Below are 25,294 nucleotides of genomic sequence, written 5' to 3'. Positions count from 1 at the left end.
CAGTTTTCTGTTTTTTAAAACATTTCTTAAAACAACCATGTGTTTTTAATTCAAAAACTGTAAACTAAGATGCTTAATATTTAGTCTCCTTACTTGATAAAAAACGTCCAACTAGTCACGATTTAATCTCACAAAAGGTGTTCTTCACAATAGGTTACAAGGCAAAAATTACAAATCAGTTAATTTTACCCCAATATTCCTAAGCTAGCTTTATTTAATTTTGACGTTGTTTTAAAAAAATATGACAAAATTAAATTTAAAGCCGAACTCTGCTACTAAGTTATATTAAAATTATGAAATATTTTCGTATTTATTTTTATTATAATTATTTAATTTAATAATATCTAATTTTCGAGCAGTAAGATTAGATTTATAGTAAGGAGTATATGTATACTGCGTATGCATTTTTTTATAATAAACTTATGAATCTTTTCGACTTGAACAGCTTTGAAAGATCCATTGGGACTTAAGTAACGTTGTATTTTGCGATAAAGCAAGAATAAGCCTGATATCTTCCTGTAAAAAAAGCGAGGACCGAAGAGATATTGTGCTCATTTTATATGTGAATCGTTTCGTCGTGTGTAACAGTTTCTATCAAAGTAATTAAATGTGAAACAAATACTGTTGGACAAGAAATGTAATGTCCTAATGATCGGCCATGAAAAAAGTCATTAGCCACTGAAAAAAAGTCATCAAACACCTACTGCCTTTAGAAACTGTTAGACAGAAATAATGTAGTTAAAGATTTCTTCTGGTCACTAGAAAAACAATATACAGGTTTTTAATTGCTTTCTATGAGTACTACCATCTTATAATTGCATGTACTTCACGGTTATACATTCTGGAAGCATTGATGTCTATCATATGATACTATAGAGTTTTTACCCGTTCGTTAGGTGTGAATTAAAACACTGCACAAAAAAATAGCTAACTGGTATATATTACACGTACACACTAAACACGGTCACTTAAGACTACTAGAAATGTTTATTTATACTGTCGCGCCATTATTCTGACTTGAATTAAATTCCTGCTGGCGAGCATTCCTTATATACTGTCTGGACCAGACTTCCGGAAAAAATTCGCTGATCTTCCACGGGTTGCCAGAGATGATTCCGGAAAGACGAAGAATAGTTAATATTCGAAGTATTACCAATATCGTTACAATAATTTAAATGGATGGAAATTTCTGCAAATTATTGGCGGCTTAATTGTACTTACAACATTAGCTTTTAAACACGGACTACACGGAAACACGTGCTACTCTTCCGCTATTTTTAAGGTTTATTTATCATCTGATCAACTGCATTCTGATTATTGGGAAGCGAGCTTATGCGGAGTTTAAAAAAAGAACGGCATTATGGTAAAAGATAATTAGATTTTCTTTTAAAACGTAATTTCATTTTCTAGTGGAGAAGAAAAATGGAAGTTGGAAGAAAAACTACACAAAATACCAATAGGTACATGATCGTTTTTGGTACATGATTACTTGGGTTACCCTAAAATAAAATTTTCAGTATGACCGATAATTAGGTCTTTATGCTTTAAACCCATTTTTGTCCAGTCCAAACTATCAGTTTTTTATTTTTCATATTATAATTTGGGAACACATTTATTAAAAATGGTCTTAAATACATAAAACAAAATAATATCTAAAAAAGAGTTGTCTAATTTGTGTTATACAGTATGGGTTGTTTTCGACCCAATTGGGCAGATAAGTATACAATTTTAACTTATAAGGAAAGTAATAAAACATGTTTCCTGTTTCGAAACCAATATATTTATTGTTTATGAAAAATGTACAATTATTGCAAATTGTCATGTAGAGCAAAGTTACACTGCTGAGAGACGTTACTATTTTACTTTTACACAAATTACATCTGCGTCTTGTCTGGTTGGTCAATATCAAATGTTGTCCTTGCCTGCGTTCAACAGGACTTACGAAATGAGTTGTTGGGCCTGTGGATAGAGGTGGCTTACCGTATTTTTGCAAAATAGCTATGACCGCCGCTCTTCAAAATTTCGATTTCTCGAGTTTTTTTCCTATTTTTTTTTACAAAATCCAACCGTTGCTTATAGAAACATCAAATGACCAAAATAAATTAGGAATATACCACTTTTATCCTCGAAATTCTATTCGATAATTCGCAATATTGTTATCCATCTGGTCCACACCACCCATTTTTGTTGTAAAAACGTATATAATTTGGTTAATTGACTTCAATATTTTTTTTTCTTTTGCCGAAGATCGTTTGGCTTCTCGAATCGGTTCAATCCCATATTCATTCGACAACATTGTTACGACACTATTATGCTTCCATCTTACACATACACATATCATATTCTCTTCTTGATCAACTTTCATACACCCCGGGGTTCGGTTAGTCTAATTATGAGTGAAGTATTGGCAAAAAAGCTATCAAAAAGCAGGGAAAGTTGACAGTGTGAAACATATTTTTTAATATATTTGCAAAATGAGTAACACCCGAATTACCCAGCCCAAGACTCTCCCTCTTTTGCTGTGTATTTCGCCCCTGGTATACATCAAAGTTCACATAATACCCAGAATTCAATGCAATGACATATGCCTTATAACCAAAACGAATAGGTTTTCCCCGTATAAACTGTTTACAACCATTTCTACCGAAATACGGGATCATTGACTCATCAGTAGACATGCATGAACTAACCGCGGCATACATAAAAACAAGTCGTTCATCATGTCAATAAGAGGACGCATTTTATCATCTTTAGCTAATTAATTATTATCTGCGGCATAAATAAATCTACATATTTCTTCAAAACGAATTCGTCTCATTTAATTGTAGGCCAAAGTATTGCGCGTATCATCTCGACCTTCCCAAAACATACGTCGCGAGGCGGAACAGGTTACACACCCGCTCAAATACAGTATGGTAATATAGACAAGCAATTCGTTGCTTTCTAGTTCCAGTCTGCTTTTCTTATTTACTGCATGTAAAACGGTGTGTTTCACAACATGCTCCATTACATCTTTACTTAAAAAAAGTTCTAAAAATTCTATTGATCTCACTAGACTAGACAATGATAGCGGAGGCAAAAAGTCCATAAACTGAGTACCTGTATCATTATTTTGTAAACCACCCATTGTCCAGTAACGTTTCTTAGAATTTTTTGTGTCACACTTATTGTTGCTACCTTTTTCTTGTCTTTTTTTTATAGTTCTTTGGACTTATATGCACGTTGCTCACTACATTTGTTAATTATTTTCCTGAAACTGGTGCGTTACTGCTTCTTACCGTTGAGACTATTTGGATCAGCGCATTCTTCATCTCCCGAGTCTTCGCCGCTTTCGTCATTGTCGTCTGACGGTGTGATGTAGATACTATTTGGAACGATAACATAAAGAGGATTATGTAATCTCTATTTCGTCCAGAAGCTCAGCTTTTGAAAATGGTTTTTTCCTAAAAATATGTTAAAAATAAAACATATTTGCCGAACGGGTGGCAAACGACTCAGTAACTTTTAATTGATTTTTGCAAATTTCTTAACCAACTTAATCGAATAAATACAAGTGTACTAAATACATAGCAGTTTGATACTATATACTATATAGAAATTGCAAAAACTACATATATAGTAATTTTAAAAAATATAAAATTAAAAGTAAAAAAATTTTTTTTTCGGGTACTTATCTCTGCAATATATGCTGGAAAATTCTATACTACAAGTTAAAATATTTTAACTTCTTAATTACTGTACAAGCGTCGTCTGAAACAGGTGCATATTGCTGGTTGCATACCTTTTATGGTATAGTCGTTTTCGACACGTTGGGCATAAATGGGTTGTCATATAGTTATTATTGGTTACTTTTTGTCTCTGGTGTCCTTCAAGATTTAAAAAAACAGGTAGAATGCTTAGTAGGCGCAAAATGGTAGGCCGATAGGATGAATTAATACTGAAATTATTTGCTTTTTGTATTTATATGTACATAAATTAATTATGTACCTGTAAAATAAAAAGTTTCACTCAAATTATCTTTAATAGGACGGCGAGACAATTACTGCATGCCTATTTTGAATTTACCAAAAAGGTTTCTCAAACTCTGTCCAAGATCACAAGACAGTTGCCCTTGTCTGCTTTAGTTAAGGTCAAGTTATTTGTAGTGATCTTAGGCCGTCGTCCCACCAAAGATACGCGAAGGCGATACGATTTCGCCTGGACACATTCAGACGACATGCAGTTGCCCCACCAAAGATACGCGTTTCGTGTTTCCTATGTTTAGTTGTTCAGTTTAGTTCAAAATGTCATCGAGTGAAGACGAGGATGTGGTTGCAATGTATTGGTATTTGCGGAATAGAAAAAACAATAAAAAGGCAAAAAAAAGAAAATGGTGGATGCATCCTTTTATTGAGAAAAAAAAATGTTTGTTGCTGCTAAGGAGCTGCACAGACATCCATTAAAATCCAGTTCAGCATTTTGTTGTGCCATATAAACAAAAAAACAAAACTTCGATTCGGAGATGTGGCGTCGCTGTCGTGTATCTTTGGTGGGACGACGGCCTTATTCTGTAAAGATTTTAGCGTCCTAAGATTAGGGGAAACACTCGAGGGAGAAAAGCTCTTGCGCCTATGATACGTGTTAATACATAATTTTTATTTTACTTTAACCTACGACTCCGCTGCAAGTATGGACTATTTCTTCAATAAAAATATTTTAGTTTAGTATTATTTACCAAACCCTATTATAATAAAAACCAAAATTGTGATTTAAGTAAATAAAAATAAAGTATTATTTCAACTATTTAATAAGGAATGGATACTTACATTCTTTAGAAAAGTTAGCAGATACTAGACAATTAACTAACAAACCAAAGAAGGAATAAAAGCAGATTTCGCGGGTGTGGAGGGGTATATTGAAAATGTTGCCAGAATATATAAATTATCTGTTAAAGTAATAACCATGTGTCTATATAGCTTCTAAACACATTATTGTTGAGACCTCGGAACAGTGTAGTAAAGTAGCCGACTAGCCGGTAGCTATTGGATCTCTAAATGGTCGTAATCAGGTGGACGGGCGACGCTGACCTAAGCAGAGCACCTGTGAAGATCCCTGGCCTGTTGTCAATAAAAAACTACAACGCTAATAAAAATAGTACAAAATTACAAGGATATGAAAGGAAACAAATTTAACTAAATTTAGTCAATAAATCTACAGTTAAAGAACTCAGTCAACGAGTAAAAAGGACAGTCAGCTAACATGGTCCTAAGAGCTTTCTTAAAAGTTGGAAAAACCTTGGCTCTCTTTATTCTACATGGGAGATGGTTAAAAATTTTGACAGATGTAATTTCCGGACCATCCTGTACCTGCAACAATCGGATAAAAAGGATGTATAATTTATCTGCATTTCTAGTTTTATAAAAATTAAGATCTCCAGATCTCATGTGTGGAAAGATTTGTATGCACTTGACATGCGCACTCCAAGATATAGGTAGATGTTAATTATAGTTAGGATTGAATTGAATTGTCGAAACAGTGGGCTGCCAAGGCAGTTGTGCATATAGGTCTCCTGATGGACCCGTCATGCCCCACCGGAGGTTACCAGAGCCTAACGGCCTTAGAGAAACCGTTAAGGCTCTCTGGTCTGAAGGACTTAAAGTCACTCGGTACACTGAAAGTGTTATCCAAGTATTTGAACCTGGCACGCGTGAGTGCTGGGCACTCCCCGACTATACAGGGTGTCTCACGACGAATAGACGCGATCGATATTTCGGAAACTAATTTTTCAAAAATTTTGAAAATTTGGCAACATGGCACTGTCGAGGGGGGCTACACAACTAAAATATTTTGACAGTTGTGACGTTTCCGGTTATACCGGAAGTAGGTGTCAACTTCGTTATTTTAAATGGAACATCCTGTATATTTTTACTTTTTTGGCTTTTACGTGAAATTCTAAGTATATTTTGTGTATAATGTCCTATACCTAAGTGTAACCGTTTTTGACATATTTTTAATTTCATGTGAAAAACTATCTTTATAAGCCCTAACATAATTACCGATTACTCCCTTTTAGTAGCCTTTATTTATTGGTTAGTTTTGGTTTTATTTTAGAGGAAGGACCACTTTAAAAGCCTATTTTAAAATTTGGCTAAAAAAAAGATACAGGGTGGTCAAAAACTAGCATTAAAAATTAAAATGAAAAAATCATTAAAAGTCAATTTTTTTAAATGGAAACCCCCTATTTTTATAATTTTTTCATAAAGATAATTAAAAATAAGGTTAACTTTGTATAAGGTTATCTAGTCCAAAAATTGATAGTTTCCGAAATATTGGCAGTTTAAATTTGGCCTAATATTAAAAGCCGTATAATAACACGGCTCAAGGATTGTTGATTAGTTGGGCATGACGGTTGTCATAGTAACCGCTAGAAGCGGCAGTAAGATAATGGATTATAACAGAAATGTACACTTTTTAATTAAATTACACTTTTACGAAGAAAACTTAAATAGCAAGTAACTTATAAATTTAATGCATATAATCCATTGTCTTACTGCCGCTTCTAGCGGTTACTATGACAACCGTCATGCCCAACTAATCAACAATCCTTGAGCCGTGTTATTATACGGCTTTTAATATTAGGCCAAATTTAAACTGCCAATATTTCGGAAACTATCAATTTTTGGACTAGATAACCTTATACAAAGTTAACCTTATTTTTAATTATCTTTATGAAAAAATTATAAAAATAGGGGGTTTCCATTTAAAAAAATTGACTTTTAATGATTTTTTCATTTTAATTTTTAATGCTAGTTTTTGACCACCCTGTATCTTTTTTTTAGCCAAATTTTAAAATAGTCTTTTAAAGTGGTCCTTCCTCTAAAATAAAACCAAAACTAACCAATAAATAAAAGCTACTAAAAGGGAGTAATCGGTAATTATGTTAGGGCTTATAAAGATAGTTTTTCACATGAAATTAAAAATATGTCAAAAACGGTTACACTTAGGTATAGGACATTATACACAAAATATACTTAGAATTTCACGTAAAAGCCAAAAAAGTAAAAATATACAGGATGTTCCATTTAAAATAACGAAGTTGACACCTACTTCCGGTATAACCGGAAACGTCACAACTGTCAAAATATTTTAATTGTGTAGCCCCCATCGACTGTGCCATGTTGCCAAATTTTCAAAATTTTTGAAAAATTAGTTTTCGAAATATCGATCGCGTCTATTCGTCGTGAGATACCCTGTATATGGTCAACGGTTTTATCCTCCTCACAGCACCATCGGCATTCCGGGTTGTCCGCAATACCGATGGTATGGAGATGGCTTCTTAAGTGCCAGTGTCCGGTTAAAAGACCGGACAGGCAGCGGGCCCACCTATGTGCGCTTTGGCCTGTCTCATACCAGGGGACTCAGTCCATCTTCGGTGGGTCTACTTGTCCAGCAGACCCTTCATTGACGCGACCGCAACGCATTTGGCGATACCAACTATGGGTTCCGGCCCCATCGGCACATTCGCGGACCCCAGTCTGGCAAGAGAGTCCGCTTCCTCATTACCTGCGTGGCCAGGTATCCAGACGAGCTGGATCCTGCAGCCAACCTGCACCAGTTTTTTCAGGATTTTTATGCACTCTAGTACAAGCTTGGAGCTTACCTTTGCGGCCGTGATAGCCTTAATGGCTATTAGTTAAGATTTTTTCTTTTTTAAAAGTACCACGGCAAGTTTCTCTGAAGGAAAGTCTAAACATCGTACGTACATTGCGCTTTTGATTTATTAGCACTCTCCCAATACTGAAGGAATTACCCCAAGCTAATAAGGCATATGATAGAGTGGAATGCACTGAGGCATAATAAAAGCTTTTAAGTGTCCACATAGTCTCGAAGCTGCAAGATGTCATAATTGCTGCGGGACAATCTATTGCACACAGATTCCACCTGAGAATCCCACGATAGATGTCTATCAATTACAATTCCCAAGAACTTGGTGGAGTGTTGTTGGATGACGCTACCTGATGACTCCTCTCTAAGGAGTAAGCTCCGGTCCTTAAGAGCTCGAATCGGAGTGATGATAATGAAATTGATAAATCAAACTATTCAAACAAAGACCATTTTTCTGGCACCACCCCGCAATATCAGCTATACACGTGGTGGCTTTTGAGTGGATAGACTGATAGTCAGTACCCAAGACAACTGTTGATGTATCGTCGGCAAAAAGTGTTATGTAGCTGTCATTAACCAGGAGAGGCAAGTCAGTAATAAAAAGTAAAAACAAAATAGGCCCAAGAACACTACCCTGTGGAACCCCAGTGACGACAGTTGCCCAATCAGATATGGTCACCTGACCACTAACTTTCAATCTAACTGCCTGGGTTCTACCTGTCAAATATGATTCAAGCCATTTATAAGCCGGGCCTCTTATACCATAATGAAAGATCTTATTTAATAGTAAAGCATGATTTAACTTAACTTAAAGACAGATTTTAACTTCAATTCAAAATTATTCAATATATTTGTATAAAGAGATATTATAGCATCTGATGTATATAGTCCAGACCTGAATCCAAATTGATGACATGAGAGTAGATCAAAAGAATCTAAAAACGCAACAAGTCTTCTTTTAAAAGATTTTTCAAAGATCTTTGAGAATACAGACAGGAGAGCAATAGGCCTATAGTTACTCACTTCTGCTGTCTCCCCCTCTTAATGAAGAGGTATGAAAACAGCTATTTTTAGCTCTTTAGGAAAATATCCAAACTGAAATAATAAATTTAGAAGATAGGTAGGTGGAGAGATAATATGCTCAGCACATGCTAGCAATAAGTAACAAGGTACCTCGTCTACACCGGATGACTTTTTCCTGGAGGAAGATTTTATAATCTCAAGTGTTTCAACTTCAACGAGAGGGAATAGAAAAAGAGATTGGGATAAACTGTTGAAAGGCACATTCATACTCATGGATGCCTACCAATTATCTGTGATCTTTCGCAGTTACTCTACAAAAAAATTATTAAAGGTATTAGCAATATTGAGGTTGCCAGTAACTTTCTTTTCATTATCAGTAACCAAATTAGGAACACACTTTGTTCCGCGTCTTGAGAAGTTCGTGATTGAGTTAATAATTTCTCATAAGGTCATGAATGGTCTTTAGTTGAGTATGAAGTAGTCTCAACTGTTTACCCTCTTTAATAATCAATTGTGTTATCCTCTGATGAGACTTTCTGTGATATGGCTTCGATTTGTTTACATAAGGAAAACTCATATTAAATAAACTGGAGAACGTGTCAAAAAATTAAGAAAATTTACTTTCAAAATCCGGAGTCTCAATAACTGACAGGCAATGTTCTTTGGACAACAAGTTGTTAAAATAGAGTATGTTTTCATCAAAAAAGGATCTAGAACTCATAGACAATTTGCTTAAATCGTAACTGATTGGGTTTCCCAAGTCAAAACTCAGTATCTGCGCACAATGATCAGAAAACGCCAAAGGTTTCAGTTGAAAACAATTAGTGAATATATTATCAATCAAGGTACAGGGTAAGGTATCCCTGAGTTCTAGAAGGTTCAGAAAAAACTAGTTGAAGATCCTATGAGCTAAATGCGTCCACAATATGTAAGTACTACTTCTTTACATCTGGAAATAAAATCATAATTAAAATCAATCATAACAAAAACACATTAAGATATTAGGTTTATATAAAAGCTTTAACAATTTCTCAAAGTATTCAATAAAAGTTTTAAAATCAGAGCTAGGAGGATGTTATATAACAAAAATTAAAATCTTAACACTATTTACAGCCTGGAGAAGAGCAGCAGCACATTCAAAGTTCCCAGACAGTGAAAAGTCTTTATTCCCTACATGTTTATAGAGATATATTATAATATACAGGGTGTCCCGAAATGACGTCGCAATATTTTACCAGCGGCATCTTTGTCTAAAAATAAGACAAAAACGTCATATACAGGAATCTTGAAAAGTGAATCGTTTTCATGTTACAGGATGTTTTATAATTTCTATTGAAGATGGTTTTTTGTTAATATTTTCGAAACGCCTTGCCGTTAGTTTTCGAAATTTTTATCGTATACTACTATTATTATTGCTAACTGATGTTATAACATTTTATGCTAAAATGTATTCAGGGTCATTTAAAATTAGTGGCCAGCAAAGATAAAAATGTCAAGAGCCAACATTTTTACATAAAAAAGGTACTCCTGTCTTATTTCGTTAGAAGCCTCCGGTTTCAAGAAAAATAATTATGAAGTTTGAAGTGAATCATGACTTGGTATTGAAAACTATGTGACAAATAAAAAAATAGTAGTTGGCAGTGCTTATTGACAATTTGTTTATTGCTTGAATATTGTTTGACGTTTTGATTGGCATTAAAAAAAAATAGGTCTTTGTGTAAATTCTTTCGAAATCCATTTTCTATTTTAAGGGCTACTCGCGCAATAAGGCGTCGGGCAAGATTATGTCTCAAACAAAATGGCAACCACTTCGAACATTTATTATAATATGTTTTCTTTTGTTTTGTTTGGTATTTCGAGTTTTTTTCTTAGCTAATAAGTTAATTGTTTGAATTTTTATCAAATATTTACACATTATTTACAATTTAGAAATAAAACTTTAAACAATCAAAACAGTTTTTGATCTTAAAATTAAGTATTTCTAATAATCTTATGGCATGTATGCCATTATACCTGATGATTTGTAACATACCTTTTAATTTTATTAAACGAAATCAAAAATAATTTATGGATGTAGGTTGCAAAACATTTATGTCTGATTATTTCAAAAACAGGAGCTTCTATCGAAATAATACAAGATCACCTTTTTTTATTAAAAATATTGATTATTTTTGATTTTATTAATAAAATTATTAAAAAGTAGCTAGACAAAAATTTTTGACATTTTTAACCTTGCTGACCACTAATCTTAATCGACCCTGTATACATTTAAGCATAAAATGTTATAAAATCAGTTAGTAACAATAACAGTAGTATACGATAAAATTTTAGAAAAATAACGACCAGGCGTTTCTAAAATATTAACAAAAAACCATTTTCAATAAGAATTATAAAACACCCTGTAACATGAAAACGATTTACTTTTCAAGATTCCTGTATATGACGTTTTTGTCTTATTTTTAGACAAAGATGCGGCTGGTAAAATATTGCGATGTAATTTTGGGACACCCTGTATTTGCTACAATAAACTTTCATTACCAATCATATTTAATAATTTAACCAAAATATCTAGCGGCCCTGGAGCTTCTATGCGGTTCATGACTGGCGATTAAAAACTCCTTAGGAAACCTCCATAGGGATATCTAGGATACCCTATGAAAATTTTTGTCTGGGTTCTTGTTGAACTTCCAATTCAAATAACTGTAATGAAATTTGATTAAAACAGTAGTTTGGCAGTTGTCTTGCTTAGATTATTTTGTTTTAAATAAAAATAAATTAACTGACTTTAGTATATCCACGTTTTGGTTTTTACCGCCTCACTCTTCTTTTCCATTCATCTAAAAACTCAATTCTTGTTTTCCTTTGTATTAAGGGCATTTAAAAAAAAATTGTCTTTTCTGATAAAAAAAGAAAAAAATATACCGAGTTGTTCAGAAACTGTGAACGTATTTTTCCTGCTGATATTAGGAAAATAATTGAACGTTGCATTTTTAGTTATTGGACTATTTTTTTTTTAACGGAGAGACCTTTTATAGTTTTAAACCTATCTATAAAAAATTCTTTTTAAGCAAAAAAGAGTATGAGCATTTTTTTATCTTAAGTTAAACATAACTGCAACTGGAAGATTTTTTACTGTAGTCCAAGATTTTAAAATTGACTTTTCACTAGATTTTATGTTTTTTTATTAAATCTGGTTAATAATACGGCGTATTTAGTACAATTTTAAAAATAACTTTTAAAGATTAATAAAATTGATCTTAAACTACAATAACTATTCGACACTTAATTAAAAAATGATGAAACTTTTAATGAATATCTTTTTTGCTTAGCAATACCTTTTATTGATTTAAAAAAATATTTGCTATAGCGTATAAGTATACAGAGTGTATGATTTAGGAAAGAGACTTTTTTTAAAATAACTTAAAAGTGCATAGTTTAATTATTTTTCTGTTTTCACTACATAATCATCAGAAGAAAATGGTCAACTCTGCTAATTCAATTATTATAAAGAAGATAACAATACTACAGATTTATTTTCAGTACACTTATTCTAAAATAAAACAATTATAGTCACTAAACTTTTATTAATATACAAAAAAGATATGTTTATTAATACATTCAAAGATTTTTTAATTTAAAACTCGGTTTTAACAATAAAAAAATTCTATACAGGTTCTATAGGGATACCGATTATTATAAGAGATATATGAGAACGAGCAAATTGGACAGTTTCCTACTTAAGAAATTGGCGATACAACATAAAGAAAATTGTCTGTATTATTCTTTTACCTTATTTCAAGGTAAATTAAAAATAAATGACAGTTTTTCTTCTCTCCTAAATAACAATACCAAAATCGATGTTTCATCATCCGCTTTTTTTAGTACACCGTCCTTTTTAAAGGACCTATAATTTTCACCTCTAAGTGTTTGATCTTCTGAAAAGAGTGTTGCATACAGCTTAATGATTAAAATAGTGTCTTATAGGGAGAAGTGTTTATATTTAAAGTAAAAATTTATCATATAAAAGTTATCGATAAATATTATAGATACATTCATTATTATGAGCTGAAAGATTTAATTCAGAAAAAATAAAATTTGAAAAAACCAATAATAATGAATTGTAAAAACCAAACATGATGCAGGCGTAAAAGTTAAAAAAATAAATGTTATAATACTATTTAAAAAAAAAGAGAGAAACTAATACCATCAAAGTGCATTTTTTTAAATCCATGAAAAGAAAAACAAGAATCTGCGGATGTATTTTAATATTTTTCAATCTCTTTTGCACCATTGGCACCATTTTCTTAAACACTAAATTGAGCAAATTTGCCTTGGTTTCTCATCACGGTATCTCTCATAATAACCGATATAGTGGTAGAGCGGTAAATAATAGTTATCCTGTGTTTTCTTACTCATTAGATTAAAAAAAGGAACGTTTTATCTATTTTTTAACAAACAAAAAAAAACAATACGTTTTTCACGTACACTCAAAGCTTTTTAATTTCGAAAACAGGCGTATTTTTATTTTAAATTGTTATTAATAAGTGGAAAATAAAACCCTTAAAATCTGCAGTACCATTCAAATAAAGTCATTACTGTGACATGTTTCGCCCCCATGCATCATCAAAACATATGTCTTAAGCAGTACACAATATCCAAAGAAATTTGTCACGTATTGATACTTTGTAGATTTAAAAAAAAAATCTGCCTGATGATGCCCACTTAGGCGACATGTCACTGTCATAAGGTTGTCGTTATTAAAATTCTACTGAAGATATAATGAATGTGTTATTATCCACAGCAAGTTACGGATGATGCTATTATTTATTGAATATGTTTTGTAAATTTTTGTTTATTTCCAAAATGTAAGTGTTTAGTAGAAGTATTTACATACAAAAACTGATTTATTACATACAATGACCATTTATTATTTTTTTAAATTAGTAACAAAAACAAATTTATAGAATTTAAACATTATATAACAAAAAGGAAACAAACTATATGTCTGTAATACACTCAAAGATTTTTCATTTCGAAAACAATAGTTTTGATTAAAAATATAAACTAGCTGATAATTATTCTTCCAGATTTGGTATCTAAAATCGGTATTCAAAAGGAATGATTTAAGTTCTAAATACAAATATTTGATTATAAGAGAAACATTTCAAAAACCATTTCTAGATATTTCTGATACACACATATTTTATCGGTGTAACTCCTTAATAATAATAAATTATTAGGAAACATATCCAGGAAAGGATGTTTATGCCTATGTTGACTTCACAGTACTCCACACTACATACATATATCATATAAACCTCTTACTTTTTAAAATGGCCAATCCCCTTGGCCATTTCTTATAAATGTCATCAATACTGTGCTTTCATTTCAGTTTTTCATTAATTATTTTTACTGACAAACTACCCTTATTATTCTGAACTATAACAGGAGTATTGGCTACAGTAATATTTTACATGCAAGGGTTATACTTCTCCGACATGTCGGCTTGATGGCAGTACACCCGTTCGTCCACGTTAGCTATTGGTAACCTAAATAGTTTTCCCTGGGGCATACACACGCATATTTTAAACTGAGCTGTTAGAAAACTCTTTTTCGGCACCTTGGCGATTGGTAATCGCTCTACGTCGATGTAGGTACCCTCTTTTCCGCTAAGCAGAATGGACCCGTTAATACTTCGCAAATAGATATCTTGGTCAGCACTCCACACAATTTCTCTTGCTGTAATTAAAAAAAGTTAATTAAGAAGAGAGGTATATTGTTGATAAAAATATTTAATTGAAAGGGTAGTTGTAAAGTAAGAAAGAAATTCAATATCTCGTAAAAAAATATTTTTTTAAAATTTCTTCGGACCCGTTGATCTTATAAAGTGTGTCTCGAAAAACCGTTGGCAAAAAAAATATTTCTTTTCAAATTGCAACCCTATTTTTTTATTGCATTTTCCTAAACATTTTTCATGTAGCATATGCTATACTTAAGTCTAAGCGTTTTGGAGTTATTCTTATTCAACATTTGAAAATTCAATATTTCGGCATAGCTCCATTGGAAGGTTTGGATTTATCCCCGGGAAACAAAAGAATAATTAATATCAATAGTTATTATTGTTCACTAGTTTTTCAGTCTACTTTCGTTTTTTACACACTAAATTACATAAATATGCGGCTTACTAAGACACGGCGCATAGATATCTTGACGACGATTGGCTACAATTAGCCAGATTGAGCAGAAATATCATGTGAGAGTTGTTCCTAGATGTAGCAGTCCTCAAGTTGATGAAAATAAGCAGTTAGAATTAGAAGTCTTATTGGCGGTTCAAGATAATCACCATGTAGCATCTAGGCAGGTAGCAAAGGACATGGATATTAAAAAACAAGTGTTTTTAAATTAATACATACAAATAAATACCACCTTTATAAGATACAAGTTCATTAAGAACTTTTGAAAGGAGACTTTCAGAAGCGCCTTGAATTTTGTCACTTTCTTCTTGAATGGTGGCGTAAATACGCAGAACTATCGGTACTAGTTACATCAGACCACTGAATGAGATCTAAAAATAAACGTGTGGGCTGGCGTTGTTGTGAACATATATTATTGGGCCTTTCTTCTTTGAAGAAAATTTAACAGGTGAGAGATACGTGAGCTTTCTAGTAGAGGAACTTGTTCCAGCTCTGGCTACCCTTTTTTCCCGAGATGGTGCTCTCCCCCATTTTGCTGTGAAAGTTCGAACTTATTAGTACGACACTTTCCCAAACAGGTAGATTGGAAAGAGTGGTGTTATTTAGTGTCCACCAAGATCACCTGATATAACATCACTACACTTTTTTATGGGGATACGTTAACGGACAAGTACTTAAAAGCCAACCGGTAAATCTAGATGATTTAAACCAAAGCATCCATCAAGAAATACGTCGAATAATGCCCGAAATAGTTGAAAATGTGCAGCAGGAATTTGTAGATCGATTAGGATATTGTCAGTTAATAACGGAGGACATTTCGCACATTTTTGCTGAAATAAAATTATATTTCAGTTTAAGAAGCTTTTTTTTCTTTTCTTTTTGCCTTTTATTTTTGGCCTTTTTTGAAATATTGAATGAGAATAAGTCCAGAACGCTTAGGTATAGCACATGCTACATGAAAAATGTTTAGAATTGTAAGGGCAATCTAAAAATAATAAAAAGTTGAGTTGCAATTTGAAAAAAAATTTTAGCAAAGCTTTTTTGAGACACCCTGTGTATAATTTTTTTCTCGCAAAATATGCTTCAAAAAAAATTAAATCGACCGGACCAAGTGATTTAAAAAAATATATTTTTTTAAGAGATATTGAGTTTCCTTACTTTACGATCACCCTGTATAGTGTATACAATGCGTTAAGTTTTAGGCATTTGTATTTGCAAATAAATGACGGTAGGTTGCAATTTTGTCTATTGTCTCTAAGATATTTTTGGAAAATTTAAATGGTACATTTTAGATTTTTTTTTTGTAATTTCTTACTTTAAGAAAATTTTAAAATGAAAGTTAAGAAGTTTTTTAAAGCCACTTATTGTCTTCAAAAAATGACTTTTTCCTCAAATTTATATACAATGATTTGGTTTTTTTAAACGCTATATTGGATCTTTTTGTTCGTCAAGAGGCGAAAAATACGATTTTTTTTTTAAAAGTCGAAAATATCTACAAGCTGAATACAAAATAAAATATCGACATATATATAATATATATAACACACTGAAGTAAAAGTAGCTGAAGATTTTTTTAAAGTAAATTACTATAATATGACAATAACGATCTTAATCCATAAAGCATTAACTACTCGGTATATCAATACTTGGAAGAAAATATTTAATCTATTCATTTTTCAATCATACTACATAAAAGAAATACGCCAAATTTCGGAACCGTTAGCAGTTTTTAGTATTCTTACCAAAGGTAATTTTGGGAACAATTGGCATTGCTAAAAATTTGAAAAAATCAGCATTTCTTGCATTCATATGAAGAACCATTATAAAAAACATAGCAACTATTTTATTAATAGTATTTTTAAATATTTTCTGAACAAAAGATCCGAAATTGATTTTTTATTATTCACCAGATATATAATTAATTTAAAAACAAGACCTTAATAATATCCGCTCTCAACATTTTGAAAAAAATACATTGAATGTTTATTTTAAGACACAAATATTTAGGAAATCTATTTTGAATACTTTCAAATTATTTAAACCAGGTAGTAAGGGCACTAAATAACGTCCAAAACCAAAACAAGGCGTACCTATGTCGTATGCGACCTATGTCGTATGTATTATGTAAACATTGTATAGGCTAAATAATGTAGAAGTGTATTGCCGAAAAATGTATCCTAATATTTAAGAGAAAAAAAATACTATTATTAATTCAATAGGAGCAATAAATATTAATTTAAAATCGTAAATTACCCGTAAGTCGGTGTAATTTACGATTAATTTACGATGATAAGTTAAATAATACTGTTTTGCAAACTAGTATTATTTAACTCATAATTAAACTAAAACTGGTTAATATTTCTAGTAAAAGCTATAAAGTCACACTTTATTTAAATTTAAAAATAGAAATAATATAATAATAAAGAACTTTACACAAGAGTGAAACCAAGATGCAATTTTATTAAATAACTTAGAAAAAAGAGCAGACCCATGGTACCTGAGGTACACCGAAAGTAGTATACCTTTAAACTAGAACAAACTAACATCTGTTCAAAATACACAAGAATATAGAAAATATACATATGTTTCGTTTAAAATGTTCCACGTTATAACTATTATTACTATAATATTACAAGGAAATCATTTTCAGCATTTAATTTAACTTTTTTTTTAGGTACTTAATAGTTTTTTTAAATTAATATTTAAAAATATAAAATGTATCTTTTCACATTTTTAATATTATACTTATAATATTTAATACTTAGGACATTAAAAGGCCTTTTAATGTTCTAAGATTTAATACCTTACTTAACTAAAATATTTTAATGCTTTTCAATGCATTTAAATGCATTCATTATCGTAAAGAAACTTGAAGCATTTATAATGGTTTACACGGCATTTAATTGTCAATAATAAATATTTCAATTCCAAATAAATTCATATAAAAGTTTAGACTAAATACAGAGTTTTATAAAAATGTACAACCAAACTTAAAGGAGTCGTTCCTCATTGAAAAATATTAATAAAAGTTCCTATAAATATGTTTGTAAGATAAGATGTTAAATTAAAAAAAAAATTTGCTTAAAAGCAGTTTGTTTATAACGGCCTTAAATTATACAATGCAATTCCTAAAGAGTAAAAAAAATTAAATTAATTATTTATATTAATTCAGGAAATATAAGGGGTAATCTTTTTGGAATGTAATAAGCTAAAATATAATATACTAGAAGTAACTGCTTTTAATTTATTATGCACCTTTTTCTGTTTTTGAAATTGATTGTATTTATAATTTTTTTTTTGGTGGATCGCGAGCATTTTGTTTGGGATAGGATAAGAAATTTATTTTTTAATGCATACCTATATAGATAATGTAGTACGTAAGCTTAGCATAGCCATTTATATTATGATTTTATTATTAGTGCTGAAGTGGTTAAGTATGAGTAGCTACCGCAGCTAGACTTCGCCACTGCTAGCACTTATTTTGTTCCTTATTATTGTTAACAATTCTTTTTGCAATTATTTTAAATTCGGTTTTGTCGAATTCGATGAAAATTTTCAGTGTTATTTCTATAAGTAAGATATAATAAGTTATAGTAATAAGAACCTAGTTTAAGGCTAATTAAATTATTAAGGCCATTGGCGCCTTAGCGGACGGTAATTCTAAATAAACAGGAACAAATTTACAATTTTGTAAAAATACAACTTTATTTTCCCTTATCGACTCTTATCAACTTAGGTTTTACTTCTAGAAACAACACTGACAAATTCCAAAAAAAAAATCACCATTAGGATTTTTAAGGCGATTACAAAAAAAAGTCCACAGAAATTGTGCATTTGATACCTGTTTTTCAGGAAATCAATTTTTCGAACACTCTATATTTAGACACACACATAAATTACTTTACTTACCTTCTATTTTAGATCCTTCGTTCCCTTTTAAATGCACCACGTTTCCCTCAATTTTCAAATTCTCATGTAATTTACTTCTGACTTTATTGGTGGCTATAATTTTACTTTTTAACGTGTTTACACTTTTTAAATTATCAAACACTGGATTGTTCACTTTAAAAATTGACTCTTTATTTTTGGTTTTGACTTCAAAGGAATCAAATCCATTAAAGGATGTGAAATTTTTTTCAATTCTTATTTTGTTAAAAATTCTATTAATCCGAGTGTAGAGGTTCACAAATATGGAGCCGTCTTCAGAAGTTATATCCAGGTTCTCTCCTTCAAAACCTTCTAATACGTTATTTTGTTTATAAATGCGATCGAGGTCAACATCTCCAGAAAGCTTCAGTGATTTTTCTTCCGGCAGTAACTCTATGCTTTGCATGCCATTTCCTATTCGTAAAACTCCAAGTATTGTCATAGTCAATATGAGATTGCCCACTGCTAGTAAAAATAATAAAATTACCAATGTCCAAAAAGCAAATGTTTTTTTCTCTTTAATCGCAGACTTATGAGGTTTCTGGATTGTAACGTAAGCGGTTGTAAATCTGGTTTTTGGAACATTTGTATTTTCTAATAAACATTCTTCCTTACTAGAACTTACGTCATTCTCTTCTGAGATAACCTCGGAATGTTGCGGTGAAGCCGTAATGAATTCTTCCATTTTTATTTAGAAGGATGCAAGGAAAAACGAGATTAAAACATCGATCGCCGCGACGCTGAAAAGTTACGCGCGCACTCCCGTTTCCACAATTCAAAACGCACTCGCAGTTCGCAGTCGGGAATCGTAATGTCGACGTTATAAGAGCTTGCGTATGCGCGCAGTAGTATGAGCATGAAATTTATTCCGTTCTATTTAATTTTCAAGCTAATTTTAGATGGTTTTACAAAAATGAGGAATTTTCTCAGTATTAAACTATTAATACACAGGGTGATCCACCAACAATAATTTTGTTAAATAAACTGAATTGAGGTTTAAATTAAATTATATTAAAACCCCACTTTTAAAATCTACTTAAAAATATATCAAAAATATTTCAACTATGCTACAACTTTTTTAAATGACATGAATAAGGGGAAATTAACCTTTAAAGGAATTTACATCTTTATTCACAATAAAAATTTCATACACCGTGATGTATTGTCCCCGCAATATTTTTTATCAAACACTGTGTAACACTTTGAGATATGATATGGGTCTATTAATTTGAGATTAATTTGCAAATAGGTTAAGTAGTGTTCTTCGAAGTAACCAGTGGCGAAGCGTGAATTTTTTTTTCGGGTAGACAAACAATAAAAATCGTTAATTAGAAAGAAATGTGTATTTAATATTATTCAACTTAATGAAATAGAGAATGAAGGCGCATGAAATATTAACTCAAAGAGAAAAATTATGTAGTGATATAAAAAAGAAAAAAATAATTACTACTAGCATAAAAAGATAGATAGATATAAATAAATACAACTTACAAAAAAACACAACATAGGTATAACCATAACTTATAAATCTGTAATATCCATTATTTTAAAATTAATTAAAGACAAATAAAAACACAACTAAAATACAATTGACAATATCGAACAGTCGTTGATAAATAACCACTAAAATATGCACTAAAAAAACCTTTTCTTTACACCCAAAAATAAAAGTACTAATTATTAAATTACTATAGCACGCGCCCACACCAAATGCCAAATGCAAATTCATCAAAACAAAACTGAAGATGTATTGCGGCCGATCAAGCGTGTCCATAGACCATAACCCTCAACAGCATAATAAAATAGCTCTTCTTCGATAGGCAAAAGCTCGAATGTCTTTCCCGCGAGTAAATTTTACAGACGTAATAATACTGATGCGGCCGGACCTCTGTCACCTGTTTGATGTGTATTTGGTTCGATTAGATGTTCCAAATTTCGGAAGACAAATATCAATGTGTCTTCCTGGGACTCGTATACATTAATTGGGTGACAACCCTGCATTTTTATTTTAATTTGTGCGTCAGGCGGGGCGCGCCTTCGGATTAATCATGTTTAGATACTATTTAATAATAGTAAGGAGAGGCTACGTTCTGTGTTAATTTTTTTTAAATGTTAATTCAACAATTACATGAAATAATTACGTGATAAATTAATAACAAATAACTGGATAATTTTGGGTAGACAGTGTCTACCTTGTCTACTCGTACGCTTCGCCACTGGAAGTAACATACATATATCAATCGGTTGATCCAATAAGACATATATAGATAATCACTACATTTTGTATTGTAAGTGATTATTATAGGCAAAGTGGATCAAAGTGAAAAAACAAATTATAAATAAAAAAAAAATAAAGTTATAATAATAATAATATGTGAAACCTCTGTGGCTTTTGGGGATAAAATGAATTCTGGGGCAAAATGATTCGTAGCATTTGTTTTGCCTCTACGTCACCCATAAACCATAATTTTGTGAAATGGTCTTAACAAATTCAATGTTAATAATAAAAAGTTAATATCCAAAGTAAAAAGTAAAGTTTTAGATAACACAACACACGAGAAAGTACACCACTGCAGTAGGTACCCGAGATTATTGGATTTATAAATAGGTAGCTAATTCCTATTTTGTGAAGAGTAAATATTAATGGGGATAACAAGTTTATAGTGTTTATTACTTTAGTCTCTCAATGAAACGTCTACAGCAAAAATATTGAAAGCGAATGACGTATGACGTAAGGGCGTTTGTCCACCACCGCCGTCACCGAACCGTCAACGAGAACGAGATAACTACGGGCCGATTTTAAATTAACGTGATGGCTAACGTCTGTCCACCGCAACCAATCTCCCGGGTTCAGTTTCAGCCCTGTAGCTGTCGTGCGTGGAAGTTGCGGTTTTTAAATAATAAAACAAACCCAGGAGAATGGCTAGATTGAACCGACGACTTCTTCTTTTGCTTTTGTACGTTAGGAGGCGTAGGCGATGCAAAGCATTTTGGATTCATCCGCTTATTCGTGAACGGTACATCACTGGGGCGTTTTATGTACTTCATGAGAAATTGCGGCAGCATGATGACAAATTCTTTAACTACTATAGAATGTCTACGACTGCGTTTGATTATATTCTGTATCATATTAAAGATAGCATCACACTCCAAAACACAAACTATAGGGCATGCATACCATCAACTGAAATGCTGGCTGTAAGTTTGAGCTAGGTATCTAGTAGTACTGTACTGTATTCCGCCGCAATTACTACATAATACAAATTTTTTTGTATTATGTAATTTTTTGTGTTATAAAGTTTTTGTATTACTACATAATACAAAAACTACATCACTATACAGGGTGGTTCAAAAGTAAGCGGTATTTCTTTCGGGGGCGTAATCCTTGCATAAAAATAAGACAAAAAGTTCCTATTAACATGGCACAACAAAAAATTGGCCGAAGAAACGTCAAATCTAAAATATACCTTCTAGTTGCGGTGGTATAGTTAGTAAGCAAAGGCTTTGTGTATTTTCATATACTTGCTTTAATATTTGTGTACCTATGTAGTAAGACAGGTAGTCATCTATAAATATTAATTGACAGTGATTATCTCGTTATGTGGTAGAAAAATCTTGCGAAAGTAATTCGGTGAAAGATTGCACAATAACGTTAGCATCTTCCTGAGATGAACACTGTGGGGTTACTTGCTGGAATGAAAACTTCGAGGTTTCTTGCTGAGGTGAAAAAGCTTGGAGGTCACCAATATCTGTAGAAGCGATAGTATTTGACGAAGACGAAAGCCTACGGTTTTTAAATTTGCGAAGTAGTTGCATAACTTCAATTCTAAATTCAAACTTATCATCTTCGTTCAATTGTTTCACGGTTGGCAGGAGAGATATCATGAATGCACGGTCATCGTCAATTAATTCGGACTCCACGGGTTTTGCCTGTATAGCTTTCAGTATTTCTTCATCGACCGTATTTAGTCTTTTTGTTCCCCTTCGATTTGTGGATGTAAATGTACTGGATGATGAAGGTATTAATTGTTCTAGGTTACTCGTGAGTGACTGTTGGCTTTCGGGACGACTTTCGGGATCATTTTGATTTGGTATACTTGATTCAGTTTCGTCGGGTGATCTTGAGTAGAAATTGTAGGTTATCACTGTAAATGTAAGGTACTGTTGGGTAATAAGGCCGGGTTAAGAAAAATATTTTTGTTATAACCAAATAAAAAATATTTTTATTACAAAGTAAGATACAAAAGATAAATCAACATGTATTCTTTTAAAAAACATAACTAAAAAATGAAAACAAGAATTTTTAAACATTCATAATGCAAAAAAATAAAAACAACTCTTTTGGCCTTATTACCAGCATAGGCAGGTAATATGGCCACGGAGTAAAATTTGTAGCAGGTAATAAGGCCGATTTTTAAAATTTCCTCAGGGCATGCATTCAGGGCAAATAAATGCTTCTTTATCTTCAACTGTTAGTCCAACACATTCTTCGTGAACCCAAGTACCACAAGATGAACATGCTCTCATATCGGCTACAAAGTCAAGCAGGCAAACAGAACACATCCATACAGCTGAAAGGCTCGTAGTTGGCGTATTGGCGGACTTCCTCTTCACAACAGAACCCTTTTTTGAGATATTGGTAACCTTTTTACCAGAACTACGATCCTTAAATATGTGCCTTTTGACCTCTTGAGCACGGTAATTCAAAGCCTTTCTTCGATTGGAGGTTTTTATTGGTGCCATATCAGGTGTAACTAAAACTTCAGAGAAAGAGTTTTGATGTGAAGTTTCTCCTTTTTCAGCTAAATCTTCTGACTGAGTTGATTAAGACTGAGACTGATCTGCAGGGCTGGTACTGGAATGTACTGTTGAATTATCCTTAGTTGTCTTAAATAATGTTGCTAATGGAATATCATCTTCCGAATCCCAAAGTTCTTCCCTTACTATGGCACTTTCCTCACTATTTTCAGCTGCAATATTTTGACCACGATGAGTTGGAAGACTTGGGGCGAATGCATGTTCAGGAATGGCGTTTCTACTGAACGGGTAGATACCAGTTGATCTAAAACCATTGCAGATGTTATTAATAGTCATGCACTTTCCCCAGACTGGCGTGAATACATCAGAAAATCTCTCTTTACTCAACCTTCTATCAGGATGTTGACTCCAATATTCAAGAAGCTGTTGATCCCAGTGGGATTCAAAAGACCGGAAAACGGATTTGTCCATTGGCTGGAGCTCGTGAGTCGTATTACTGGGTAGGCATAAAAGCTCAATTCCTAAAGTTTCTGCCTTTTCAGCAATGGACTCATCTAGGTGACTTGACGCTCCATCAAAAATTAAAATTGTTGGAGGGGAAGACATAAATTGTGAGAAGTGCTCCAGCCATTTGATAAATATCTCAGTCGTCATGCTGCCCTTTGCGGTCATGTGTACAGCTGAGCCTGCTGGTAAACCATCAGAATAGCAAGGTTTTCCACGTTGCCCTTTGAATAAAATCATAGGTGGTATGACATGGCCTAGGGCATTTGCACAAGCGACTACTGTGACGTTTTCCGCATGTTCACGCGCCACTAAGTGCACTCTTTTGGCTCCTTTTTGGGCTAGTACTAGCTGCTGGTGATGAAGGGTTAATCTGCAACCCTTCTCATCCATGTTGTAAATTTTTTCGGGGCTATGTTTTAATCCGGTTCTACACAGCAGAGCATCCAATTTATCAAAATAATCATTTACAATGAAATGATTCAATTTCTGAGCTCGGGCAGGATTTAATTGCTGTGCTTTGCGTTAAGCTATTTGTGGATGACGTCTTAGAAAGGCACGGTACCATTCTTTACCCGCCAATTTTTTTTCCCGGTTAAATTTATGTTTAACGCTCATTTTCTCACAATAATTGAAAACACTTCGGCGTAAAACTTTCGAAGTTAACGGAAAGCCTCTGCTAGAAAATCTCAATATTTCCTTTCTAAGTCCGTTTCCTGTTCCATATTTAATACTGGTTTTGCTCCCAATGACCTGTTTGAGGAACCGGATTTAAGGTGATTCCTTAAGGTACGACGCGGAATCCCAGATTGCTGTTCCACCCATTCTTGAGACCGACCACTCCTTAATAGCTGAAGGGCCTCTTCCATCATTTCTTCGGTCCAATTTGCTCGTATTCCTCGATTTTTTTCCCCATAACTGAAAAATAAAAAAGTATTTTCTACTGCGTATGTAGGAGACAGATAATATGGCCGGAACATTATAGCTACAGCTATAATACTTACCTAAGCTAGAAAACTGCTCCGCGCTGTAACTGTTGCTGACACGTTGGTATAAAAAACTATTTTCTAAGACTTCCGCAGGAATCCTACATGGAAAAACAACTTTTAGACCATCTTGTAATAGGCCTTATTACCTGGCTAGAAACTTAAAGGTAACCATTTCGGCAGGCAATAAGGCCGGGAGCTCATTGCATTGAGATAAGGTGGGAAATTTCTTTAAAAAAATATATAAGTAAGTAAAAA

At 32.5% G+C, this 25,294-nt stretch overlaps 2 protein-coding genes across 2 annotated transcripts; both read right to left on the bottom strand.

The window, feature by feature from the left end:
* Positions 1-12,231: 12,231 nt before the first annotated feature.
* LOC126743027 (beta-sarcoglycan) lies at positions 12,232-19,600 on the bottom strand. Its single transcript, XM_050449951.1, has 2 exons — positions 18,771-19,600; positions 12,232-14,406 (listed from the first exon to the last, which is right to left on the bottom strand). The coding sequence occupies exons 1-2, from the start codon at positions 19,471-19,473 to the stop codon at positions 14,138-14,140; spliced, it is 972 nt and encodes a 323-aa protein (XP_050305908.1). The 5' UTR covers positions 19,474-19,600; the 3' UTR covers positions 12,232-14,137.
* A 4,012-nt stretch (positions 19,601-23,612) lies between these two features.
* Positions 23,613-24,443, bottom strand: LOC126742823 (uncharacterized). Its single transcript, XM_050449627.1, has one exon. The coding sequence runs from the start codon at positions 24,441-24,443 to the stop codon at positions 23,613-23,615; it is 831 nt and encodes a 276-aa protein (XP_050305584.1).
* Between the last annotated feature and the right edge of the window lie 851 nt (positions 24,444-25,294).

This window comes from Anthonomus grandis, chromosome 12 (assembly GCF_022605725.1).
Source record: "Anthonomus grandis grandis chromosome 12, icAntGran1.3, whole genome shotgun sequence".
Classification (NCBI taxonomy): Eukaryota; Metazoa; Arthropoda; class Insecta; order Coleoptera; family Curculionidae; genus Anthonomus; species Anthonomus grandis.
Note: the sequence above shows the minus strand (reverse complement) of the source record. Positions and strands in the feature narration are given on the sequence as shown.